Consider the following 12660-nt stretch of genomic DNA (forward strand, 5'->3'; position numbering starts at 1 on the left):
GCACGCACGCACGCGCGGTGTACCTTGCACGAGTGCCTATGCGATCACGTACTCGCACACGAGCGTGCGTGTCTGTGCGTACAGACAGGCGCGAACATCCGCGCGAACATTTCCACTCGGAAAATACAACCGAGTATTTTAAGGGTCTCTTGCAGAACACCACCTGCTGCAAACACGGACCTTAGACAAACCCCATTATTACTTCCCTCCCTACCCACCCATAACCCAGCAGTACTTGCACACCCCCTAACCAATCAGTACTCACCCCCTAGCCCACCCCAGCAAAGTGTGCGGTTCTGTACAAATTCACACACCAGTGTTGTTCTCACAGTGCCGAGGAAAGGACTGGCAGTTCCTAGAGTGCACGTGTGTCTGCGTGTGTACGGTACAGGAATGCAAGTATGTCCGTGCGCTTAAGTCTATGTGATGTGTAGTTGTATCACTGTGGGCGCGCTTGCGTCTATGCATGCATGTGTGCGTGATAGCATGTGGGTGCATGACTGTTCGTGAATGCAAGTATTGTATATGCATTCGTGCGCACATAACTGTATGTTAATGCGTGTACTGTAGATGTATTTATGCGTGCACAAAGACTGCATTTGCGTCTCAGTGCGTACCAGTATACGTGCGTGCGCTTTGTATGTACCCATATGTACGTACGCGTGTCAATATATGCGCGTGTGTTAGTGTTGATTTTTCCAAAAAAGCTACCTGAGCTGTCGTTGGGCTGATGTGCAAACACCGGCCGCATGAGGTTACATGTGGTGCACCGCATGGTGTACACGTGGGCCACGCGATGTGTGCGTGTGGTACACGCCAGGGGTGGCGCAAGCGAGGTGGTGCAGGGGGGGGCCTCCCCCCCCCACCCCAAATCATGAAAGGGGAACAGTGGCCCCCTCACGGACACTGGCCCCGCCCCCCATGTCCATCTTTCCCTGCTTGCACCCCCACATTGCGATGCTGCCTGAGTAGTAGTGAATTACAAGGCCTTTTCTTTTTTAAGCTGTTGAGAGTGAACGCGGAAGTGCTGGTGTAAAAACAGAGGCCAAAGTGAAGATCCTGGTTTTCTCCGGGAATGAACGGAGACTGGCGTCGACCGACGCCCCGGGCACACCGAGCCGAGGAGAACGACGCGCGCCGGCGCTGTGGCTCCTGTGAACCCAAACCGGCGGTGGCGCGGCGACTTGCGCATTATCAAACGCAAGTTGACGCCCGCACTCTTTAGCCTGGCTCGAGGTAACCGAGCGTGAAGTTGCCATCAACTGGACCGAAAACCCGCGTCGATTTTTAAAACCACATGTAGCTAGGGTACCGGCTGTTCTTTTAATGCTGTCGCCGCCACGATACGGCCGATGCAAGCGCTGTCAGTTCTTCATCAGGAGACCGCTTAGCACGAGCGTGGAGAGCGTGGAGCGCGTGGAGCAGCACTACCCGCCGCCGCGTCGACAATCAGCTGTGCTCCGCGGCCGCGCCAAACTCGCTGGTGACGCCGCAACCTCCTTCCGCCGGTCCGGCGGTCGCGACGAGCGGGCCAGGCTCAACGGCGCCGCCGCCGCCGCAAGCTTGCGCTTCGAGCCAGAAACCCGCGGATGTCTGGTGCGGCTCGGCGGAGGCCAGCGTGGGCGCGGGCAACGCCGGCTCGGCTCGCTCGCCAACGGAATCCGGGAGATTTCCAAAACCCGGGACGGAGTGTCCGAGTGGTGGCGACGGCCGCTCGGACACCTGCGGGTGAAGCGACAGCGTCCTTACGCCGGCGTCGCTGTCGGGGAGCGAGCTACTCCGGGCGTCGGGCGTGCCGGCGGCAAGGTCCTGTTCGTCGTCGCCGCGCAGGCCTCCCCGGGGCTGCGTGTCCAGCGGCGGCGGTGCCGGCGGGGTGAAGGGTGTCGCCTGCGGTTCGCAGCGCTCCCCGTCGGCGGCTGGCGAACGTGCGGGGAGCGCAAACGACTCGGCCGCCCTGCGATCCAAAGAAAACGGCGCCTCGGGGCCGGAGGGTTTTGGGGAGGCTGGGGGCGTAGGGGAAGAGGTGGGGGGGGCCAGGGTGGGGGCGACCGGGGCCGACGCGGGGGGCAACACCCGTGTTTCCGGCACCGCCGTTGCCGTGGCGCAGATTCGATCGTCGGGTGACTTGCGCTGCGAGTAGAAGAGGATGTAGGCCTGGGCGCGGCACACCTCCTCCACGCTGCACACGCTCATCTCCGAGTCGTTGCAGTGAACCCAGAAGCCTGCAGACACACAAGACAAATAGACCCCACAGAGCCTTCACAAGCGCACTAACCGCTGCATTACCGCTCCTCACCCACAACAACAACCGCTATTCGCCACTAAGTGGCGACGACATCACCACTCTCCACAACTGCCCTATCACCAATTGGGAGTTGTGGGGGTGGAGTATCCGATGGTACAAAATACCCAGGCAGGTGCTTCGTTTTGGTGGGGCTGATGGTAAGGCCCCACCTCTTATTTGGCAAGCTCCAGGTTCAGCAGCAGCGCCTCCAACTCCTCCTCTGAGTGAGCAGCAATTACCAGATCATCGGCATACATAACATGGTTGAGCAATAGGGAGCCATCCCTTGACCGCACCCGGGCATCGATCAACCTCCCATTGTATCTGTACCAGGTGGAAATTCCTCCCGTGCAGCTATTGAAGGCTTCACGAACTAAGTGGTCGAAATAGATGTTAAATAATGTGGGAGCCAGAGGACATCCCTGTCGCACCCAAAGGTGAACAGGGAATGGCTCCCAAGGGGCCACTTTAGCTCGCAACTGTGACAGGAGGTCATAGAAGGCATTTGACCCCTCAAGAAGCTCCTAGCACGAGGATGTGGTAGGGGTTTTTGCCGCACACACACCCACACACACAGGTCCACACGCATGTACACACACGCACGGATACTCATACCAACACACAAATGAACATACACGGGCAGGAGACAAACACCCACAAGCGGGCAATCACACGGGCAACGCTCTACTTCCTGTGCGGCCATTACTGCGCCCGAGGCGTGCGGCCAACTCTCCTCCAACCCCCTTCCTACACTTACTCACTCTCTGTCGCTCTCACTCACCCTCTCGCTCGCTCACACTCACCACCCTCAGTATTGTAGACGTAGGCCGTGTAGTGCCCGGAGCCGAAGCCACGCCCGTGGTGCATGACGACGGCCGACAGGTCGTACACCAGGCCCTCGCGTCCGCCCAGCCGCGCGCCGCTGCGGCTGCAGAAGGCCCTCATGCTGAGCTCGCGTGCGAATGCCACGTGGACGCCGATCTTCTCGCGCTGGTTACGCCCGGACCACCTGCTCGCGCCACACCACACGTTGCCCAGCGGGCGATCATCCTTGTGCGGTGCAGACGCTGGCGCCTGCCACCGCTGCCGCCACAGCAGCAGAACAACACTCACAACAACGGACAGTGCCCAGCGGTTAAAATACATAGCTCATACAGTAGGGGGTACAGGTGGTGCATCTACCAGTCATATCAGTCAGTCAACCAATGGCACCTTTGTCTGTTCCGTGAACTGCCCTTTGACACATCATGTGGCCTCAAAGTGCACATCGCCTGGCATAAGTGGCGAATGGCGGCTGTTGTTGTTGTTGTGTGTTCGCTGGATGTGTGAGTGCACCGGTATACCGTCATGTAGTGTGTGTACCGGAAGCGCTTGAGGTGCAGCCGCAGAACTTGGGGCAGACGGCACACCAGCAGCTGCTTCCTGGCTTCTGTTAGAACCAAGGGCTTGGAGGCGCCACCCCGCTGCTTGCCTGGGCACAACGAGGTGCAACGTTGGCAGTGTAAGCAATGGAACGTGTCACAGTGCTGATACGCCTCAAACTCTCAGAAATACGTCATTATTTTGCTTGTTAAGTTCTTAGAAGCTTGCTCAAATATTAGAACGTCTCAATATTGCCGAACGTTGCTGGCCGCTTGGCGTTTTGGCCGCCTCGTGTGGGTTATTTTTAACCACGCCTCCCCACTCTGGTCAGTGTGGGTTGGTGAAGGCGGGAAGCAAAGAGGCACAGTACAGCAATGGATTTTTCTGCAGTGCCCTCTGCTGATCCATCGTACACAGTTAGGCGGTCCAGGCATCCAATCAACACTAACCAGGCCCAACTCCCCACTTAGCTTCCGTTCAGCTTTACAGCCGCAAATGGAAAACGAGACAATCCAAGAATGTGAAAAGAAACAATAAAAATCGATTTTGTAAATCAAAACGGGACCGTGAATCTTAACGAATCGAAGAAACCCCGGTCGCCGAGTCGGTAGACCCCAGCGGGTGGCGCAGCCAACCACGTACTGTTGCAGAAGCTGCAAGCGTAGATTTTGCCCTCTAGCGCCTCAGTCTCGGTGAACTTGCTCAGCATCTCGGTGAGCGAGCAGTCGGCGTCCGGGTGGTGGGCGCGAGCGCGCGCATGCGAGCGCCCGTGCGCCCCGGCGCGCTTGCGCACGCAGTGGTAGCGCGCGGGGAACTCCAGCGACAGGTCCCAGAAGGGCTCCACCGTGTCGGACTTGTGCAGGCATGACATGCAGGTGACCTGCGGACGCAGGAAGGCCGACTCCCATCAAGATGGAGTACACGCCCCTCTCTCTCTCTCTCTGCTGGTACACGCGGTGGCGAGATGTTAACTACCTCGCCTGGTATACAGGAGGTTGTGGGTTGGATCCCGAACCCAACGCCTGTAATATTTGGAGTTTGCATGACTCTCTCCCCGCAGTCGTATATATTTTTCTCTGCGCCCTCCGGGTTTTCCCCTCATATTTTGAATCAACACGCGTCAAGAATATTTGGATATTATTCATTTCCACATGATAAACCACTTCACTGAACTATCATTTCTGGCCAGGTCGCTTCTGAAGAAGAGCTATGAAGCTCAGTAGGCCTTACCTGGTAAAATAAAAATGTGTTTATAATTTAATAGTAACTCCCATTAAGATGAAGAACATGCCCCTCTCTCTATGCTGCATGGCTGCTGTGGTGTACATCACGTGGCGACGATACTGCCACTTTGTGGCGAATGGCGGTTGTTGTTGTGTACCAGCATGTGTGTGGAAAACGGTAATGGGATTCATTGGCAAGCTGCGCTACAAATCCGGAGTCCGATTCACGGCCACGTCTAACACCGGCAGTGTGGCGTATCTCAAACCGGTGGTCCTTAGTTTGACATCAGCACCGGGAATTGCGAAGGCAGTCACGGTCGGTCTCAAGCGCACGGTGCCTCACCTGGCTGAGCAGCTGGCCCTGGAAGATGGTGTTGACGACCTGCAGCACGTGCCTCAGCAGCGTGCGCTGGGCTAAGGGTATTAGGAGTGGGGGGCCACGGCCCCCCGCCCCCTCCAGCTCCCTCTGCACGCGGTCGAGCAGCTCACAGAGAAACTCCTGCGCATCCTGCTGCCCGTAGCCCTGCAGAGCAGCGACGGCACGTGGCGGCGGCGGGGGGGGAGAAGGAAGAGATGGTCATTATGGATACCGTGCCGTCATCAGCAAGGCATGCACACGGGTTTTGTGAACTGTTTTCACAATGGCGTTGAGGCGACCATTTAATCAGTGTGGCCGGTTTTTAATTGGGTAATTGCCTTACAGCAACACAGCTTCATAATAAAGTTGGGTTTATATTTATAATTGATATTCGAATCCAGTATAATGTCCAGTCGCTATTAAACAGATTGGCACGCGCCAACAGTCAAACCGCATGGCGCGTTCAGATTGGATAACCTTTGAGAGTGTTATGTCCCCGTTACAGACCGACACATCCAATTCATGAACGTGCTCGGGGTTATTGCGGTTGTGCGGTACAGCTCCCCACTGCGTTTTCGGGCTGCTTTCTCCCTGAAGAAGCTCCCATCATGTAGAGCGAAACATCGAACGCAAAGCCGCAGCGCAATCCCAAAGGCACCTTGAACGCGGGGATGAGCCTCCACACCGAGTGCAGCATGGCGAAGGGCGACACCAGTGCCCACTTCCCCGACCACATGACGCGGAAGAGCGTGTGCAGCTCGCGGCACAGCGACAGCGGCCCGGGGCAGCCCACGGGGCTCTGCAGCAAGCGCAAACTGCGCGCCGACCCGCTCCCTCCGCCGCCCAGCCCCGCGGGGCCCGCCGGCTCGCGCGCCGTCTGCCCCGGTGCGCGCCCCACGATGCCGGCCGCACGCCGCGCCTGCAGCAGCTTGTGCACGCTGCGCGTCGATACTCGCGCCAGCCGCCCCGCCGACGCCGCGCGGTCCAGGAGGTCGCCGAGCGGCCCGGCCGACGACGGCGGCGCCGACGGGATGAGGGGGAAGGGACCCCGCGTCTCACCGCCGCCGTGAGCCGGGGACGGCGGCGGCGGCGCTGGCGGAGCGTCGCCCTCGCTCATGTCGAGCGCCAGGAAGCACTCGCGGAACTTGTGCAGGTGGCTGAGCACCTGCAGGATGGAGTTCATGTAGCACGTATTGCCCAGGTTGCGCAGCCCAGTGACGCCGGGGGTCAGCATCGAGCTCTGCCGCTTTAGCGCTGCCATGGCACGCTCCAGCTGCCGGCTGCGCCACGCGCGGCTCGTGCCGCCGCCGCCGGGCCTGGCGCCGTCGCCGTCCCCGCCGCCGATGGCGTAGTGAGCGCGGGTGGCGAGGCGGGCGCTCTTACGCGGCGGCTGGGCGGACATCTCCTCGCGCAGCTGGCGCTTGTGCTCAGCTCGGCGGGCACGCTGGGCCTCGCGCCGGCGTTCCGCCTCCTCCTGCCGGCGCCCCTCCTCGAGCCGGGCACGTCCGCTCCCCGTTTCGCCAAACCAGGCGCCAAATGCGCGCCGCAAACGCCGGAGGCTGAGGTGCACACAAATACACGTTGTGTTTATTGCCTGCTGGGGAAAGTGCTGTTAGTGATTGCCGATTCAGGCCGGCACGGCACATAAGGAGGTGGTGTGGCCAAGAATTAATATTTTAAGGCTGGATAAATTAACCTGGCCCAGGCCTGGTTCTGATATCGGTCGCCACTGATGTTAATCGTGGCCAGCCATTAACCTCACTGGGGTGGAGTTGCGCTGCTACTCCCACATGCTATCCACACGTGCTACTAGCTGCACACCACTTTCATGAATACGCACGGACAGCTACAGACACACTAGCCAAACACGAGCATACACACACACATACGACTGCACACGCGTCCAATTAAAGGTGTGAGAGGTTAAAGGAGACTGAAAGAGGGCAACGGTTACCCTGTTACTGAGCATGAGACTCTATAAGAAGGTAACAGTCACTGCGTGACGGGCTAATGACTCGGTAACTACGCAGCGGTCGCTTGCCATCCTCACCGGCGAAGCTTGAGTGCTGTGAGCAGGCGGTCGTTGGCACGGGCCCGCGCCTCACCAGCGCGATTCCACGTGCACGCCTCCCCACTACCCCCTGCCGATCGCAGGGCACGGCCCCCACCGCCTGAACTTCCGCCACCACCGCCGCGCAGCAGCCCCCCCGGGGGACCGCCTCTTCTCGCCCGCACGGTGCCCAGGGCCCCCCGCAGCAGCTTAAGGTCGCCCTGCGCGTTGTCGTTGAGGACGTAGTCGTCGCACGCGAAGCAGAACACGTAGAGCTCCGCCACGTGCATGGCGAGCGGGTGCCGCGTCATCGCGGCGTGCCGGTCGGCGTGAGCGGCCACGTCACGCCCGCACGCCACGTGGGGGCACGTCAGGCAGGCCCACACCGAGGAGGCGCAATCGCAGGCGCCGTCGTCGCAGAAGGTGGCGGCCGTGGTGGCGGTACCGCAAGAGGCAAAACCTGACACGTCGTGCGGCTCGCAAACCGCTCCGCCGCCACCGCACGCGTGGTTACAAACCGCACCGCCGGTATGACCACCGCCGCCGGCGCCACCTTCATCTCCGCCGTCCACGGGCAGGCCTCCGCCCTCGCCGTTGCACGCACCACCGTCATTGGTCTTCCGTACTGCGCAGCAGCCGGCGCAGTCCACGCACGCCCACTTGTCTGGGTTGAGTATCGAGTGGTTCTGAGAAAGCTTGAGTCTCCACACGTGGCGGCAGCGATCCATGCCCCGCACCGGCACGCGCACAAGCGCGCCTCACCCAGCAGTGGTTGCCGCCGGTGCTGCCAAACAGTAGGGGTGCCCTCCTCACTGGCCGTGTTGCCTGTAAGGGGGGGGGGGGAGTTTGTGATTAAGTGACTCTGTAAATACTCCTGCCTCTGACCGCTCTTAGCTGTGTCATGCTTGCTTCAGTCAACTTCAAAGCTACGTTTTTTTAAATAACAAAGGTGGAATTATATGGCTCACGGAACCAGACCGAAAGCAAAGCATCGGCTACTAGAGGGGAAAGACCTGCAACGTTTTAGACTTGCCACGCTGATAATTTTAGCGATCTCGGTCACCTGCTGTCGATCAAGTAGTTCTGAGCACAAAGTCAATGTAAACAGTTCCAGCCGTACACAAAGCTTCGTGTCAACCAATGTGTGGGCTGCCCGTCAAAGCTATTTGAAAATCAGCGCTGAGTAGGGAAAAGTCCCCCCACGAGTGTGGTTGACTCGGGTGCCAGGACTAACGGGTTCCCCCCCCTCCTCACATCGCTCCTTTTGTTTATGAACAAAGCCACAGGACCCCGATCTATCCAAGCCTCCATTTCCCCACGTCTCCCTGTGCCGCTTAAGTCCCCTTATGTGTGTATGTGTATTTGTGTAGAACTTCTTTAGCACCGTACGTAGCCAGTCGTGCGAATCGGATGTGTGGGGGAAGGACACCAAACCAAACAAAAAAGCAGTTTCTTAATCAAAACAAGTTCTCAATCTCCATGTAAAAGTGAATTCTCCCGGGTTCCTGGGACCCCTCAGTCCTGACCCCCTCAATCCTTTGTCACAATGGGCCTCAGTCTCTCTACCCGATGTCACCCATCCCCCTGGTCCCCTGAATCCCCCAGATCCCCTCACAATAGACCCCCTTCTCCCCATTCCATCGATCCCCTCTTTCCGAGCATCTTGAGAACCCCCCTCACCGTTGTCGCCTTTATCCCTCCAAACCAGAACCCCGTGGATCGCCCCACGCATCTCCCTCATCCCTCGGATGCCATCGACCCCTTTAGACCCCCTCGCCGGAGCCCCTCGCCATGACCTCTCTACCCCTCACCCCGTCCCCTGTTAGCCCCTCTTCCTGGACTCCCTTTCATTCCCCTCGCATTGTACCCCCATCACCCCTCTCTCATCATCCTCATCATCTCATCTCAACCAAACCACGCTCGACCCCGTTACACCCCCCCCCCCCCCACCGCCTTGCCCCCCCTCGATTCCCACACCACGCTCTTGCCCCCCACCCCCTCTCACCATCACGACCCCGCTCATCCCCTTTACCCGACCCCCGCCACCACCCTTGATGCCCCCTCTCCCTGCCCTTCCACTCGCATCCCCTCGCCAAACGAAATCCCTTTGAGCCCCCTCGCCCGCTAGATCCCCTCTCGTCTTTGGATTCTCTCGCCTCGTTTCACCTCGACCCGCTCCCCACCCGCCACCCAGACCCCCGCCGCGTTACCCGCACACGCAGCCCGGACCCCCTCCGCTCCGCTATCCCCTCGGCGGGCCCCCCTTGATGACCCCCTTGATGGTCCCGCGTTGAAGCCCCGCGCCGGGATCCGCTTCGCGCACAAAACGCGACTCCGCGTCCCGGGCGCCTGGGCCTCCCCCCGGCGACCAATCGGCGCGCGGCGCAGAGACGCGCGCGCCGATTGGTTGGCGCGCGGCGCGACGCCGGGGTTAGCCAATCACGGCGCGCGGTACTGCGGCGCGGAGGAGAGCCGCGGAGGCGGAACGAAAACCTGGAGCGGGGCAGCGTCAAGTGCGGAATGGAGTCGGAGTCCCCCACCCCCCACCACCATCAACAATGAGCATTCAGTGGGCACCAACGTTTGGTTCTTCTCTTAACATCGTAAATCTTCCCCTAAAATATGTATAAAGCAGAATATTTGGTGCGTCATCATACAACTGAATTTACAAAATGTGATGAGTAACTTTCATCCTTACCCCGGTGTATCGAGAGTAAAAATTAATTACAGAGCTCCCACGTGCTGTGTCGGTGTGGGGTCTGGAAATGGGTTTCTGTTTTGCTGCTTGGGAATTGGTGCTCTCATGCAGTTTGAACAAATAAACTTGATATATTTTACGTGTTTATTTTTAGTGATTTGCTAACCTTTCCTATACTTTGCACTCAAATCGTGTTGTGTTGTTTGCGCTTGTAACTTTATGACCCGCCCCAACTGGACATCTGTGAACAAGAGCTTCATAGCTCATCGGATTTTTCCGGGATAAACAAAGACTCCGATTCCCTAATGGTGTTTACCTTGGCCAAAATAAACACACAAAACCCCCATCATTATCCCATACACTCACCGTAATCACATCGCCTGAAACTTTATCAGCGTTACGTCACCCATAACCATCACCATAATCACCCAGTCCTCATCGAAACCTCACCAGCATCACCTCATCTCATTCTAACCCGCACCTTCATCCTTACCAAAGCTATCAAACTCCTTCACCCGTACCTCCGATTTGCACGGTTGGCTACGTACGGTGCGAAAGAAGTTCAACATAAATACACATACCTCACTAAGCCTTACTCTGATCACCTCACCTTTGCCACCATTCTAACCCTCACATTGAACTCTCAACATCACCTCGCTATCATTGGGCATGTCATTCTTACCTCAACATCACCTAAGCCTCACCTTTATCCATTACCACCTCAATCTAACCATAATCTTACTTCACTCTAAACATCATCTCACCTCACCAACACCTAACGATCACCTCACCTCATCCTCATCTCACCCCGAGCTCACGTCACCCTCTCCTCACTCAGCTATACCAACCGCATGATTGTGTAGCGCCTTCAATAATCACTCAGACTGACATGTTGTAACCAGTCACCTGCTTACACTTTATTGACCTATTCTTGCACCAGTTGTAGGCACTCCTAGGGCTATCTGTACGGTCACTTAGATCTAACTTCTTCCCACTCGTATCTACGTTACACCTCACTTATCCTGCCCTCGGCAGCTCTACACACAGCGTCTCACACACAGCGTCTCCGCACACAGCGTCTCCGCACACAGCATCTTCGCACTCAGTGACTCTGCACACAGGGAAGAGAGAGTACAAGTTCAAGCATCAAGAACGAAGCCCGGCCCTTGAGTTAGAGTTTTGTCTAATAAATGTGCATAGTAACAACGTGTGTTGGTGTCACTACAACTGGTGTCAGAAGTGGGGTTGAATAAAGATGTCGCGCCCAGGCCGAAAAAAGGAACCCATCCGATGACGTCCGACGACGAGGAAGTCCTTCTCCAGAACGTCCTGGGAGAGAAGGACCCAAAGACTAACCTCAGGTTGGGACCTGCGAAAGATGCGCACGATGGTACTGACACTGTTCCTGGACGGAGCAGGGGATTGTTGCACCCCATTGTTCCCATAATCTGTTGTTGCTGTTATTTACTAAATGTAGGAGGTGCATAATCCGTGCAGCAAAAATGCTCACACCACACAAGGACACATTGTAAAAACATCATCAAGTTTTGGTGGGTTGATTTCCCCTTGGCTTTTCCTGGTCTGTTGGGTTGATCATTTCCCTCCCGGGGGGGGGGGGGGGGGTAATGTAATGACCGAAACAACAGACCACTCACCTAACACAAGTGTACAGTACGTGCAAACGGACAGTCAGGAAGTCAAACAAGGCCTCCGATTGGCGCATGGAGGCCTCAATAGTGATTGGTGGGGAGGCGAGGTTTAGAAGCGATTGGAGGAGAGATTAAAAACGTAAAAGCGGGAAGCGAGGGTGGACTTTATGGAGGACGGTTGATAACCGTTAGACGAGGAGGTCGAGGATTGGATGAAGTGGGGTGATCAGAGCTTCCAGACAAGAGACCCGTCAACCCACACGGTTTACCCCGTATTCTTGTACAGGGAATTTGAGTTTTCAGGTCCATACGGCGTACAGCCGTTTCAATACACGCAAAACAATGTTTGTGTCTATTTATTTGTGTTTCTCGCTTGTGATGGGACTTTGTAGGATGGACGTTGAGATTTATAAAGGGCACGGGGTGACCATTAATGTCTGAATTGGTCTGTAATCAGGTAGGGCACTGACAAGGGGTTGACGGGCACGAGAGAGGGCTGGCTCGGAAGGTATAAAAGGGGATAAGCACAAGGGGGAGGGGACGAGTTCACGCATCAAGAACGAAGCCCGCGGGCCTCGAGCTCGGCTCGCGTCCTGATCAAAGCCCCGCGAGACCCACGTGTGGCGACGGCGTCGTCACGACACTTGCACCAATCTGCACAAAGCCCCGAGTCTGCACCGCGCTCCAGTCCGCACTCCGGTCCGAGTTCCACGTCCAGCCCAGGATCCGCGCACGATCCAGGATCCGCGCCGTGGAACCCATTCCGGGTTTCGCAAGCGGGAGCCCAAGATGGAGGCGCACGGGGAGCCCTGGGCTTCGGGGCGGCGCTGCGTGACTTCCCCCTGTCCCCCCGTGTCTCAGTGTCCCCCCGTGTCTCAGTGTCTCCCTGTCTCCCCCTGTCCCCCCGTGTCTCAGTGTCCCCCCGTGTCTCAGTGTCTCCCTGTCTCCCCCTGTCCCCCCGTGTCTCAGTGTCTCCCTGTCTCCCCCTGTCCCCCCGTGTCTCAGTGTCCCCCCGTGTCTCAGTGTCACCCCGTGT

The 12660-nt window shown here is 57.7% G+C and overlaps 1 protein-coding gene across 1 annotated transcript; it reads right to left on the minus strand.

The window, feature by feature from the left end:
* Positions 1-206: 206 nt before the first annotated feature.
* Positions 207-9627, minus strand: LOC133356520 (ubiquitin carboxyl-terminal hydrolase 49-like). The gene is made up of 8 exons (XM_061574065.1): positions 9488-9627; positions 7278-8102; positions 5886-6786; positions 5213-5392; positions 4289-4526; positions 3647-3755; positions 3088-3293; positions 207-2222 (listed from the first exon to the last, which is right to left on the minus strand). The coding sequence occupies exons 2-8, from the start codon at positions 8003-8005 to the stop codon at positions 1450-1452; spliced, it is 3135 nt and encodes a 1044-aa protein (XP_061430049.1). The 5' UTR covers positions 8006-8102; positions 9488-9627; the 3' UTR covers positions 207-1449.
* Positions 9628-12660: the final 3033 nt, after the last annotated feature.

The sequence above is a fragment of the Lethenteron reissneri genome, chromosome 54 (genome assembly GCF_015708825.2).
Source record: "Lethenteron reissneri isolate LAM-NWPU_2019-01 chromosome 54, ASM1570882v1, whole genome shotgun sequence".
Taxonomy (NCBI): Eukaryota; Metazoa; Chordata; class Hyperoartia; order Petromyzontiformes; family Petromyzontidae; genus Lethenteron; species Lethenteron reissneri.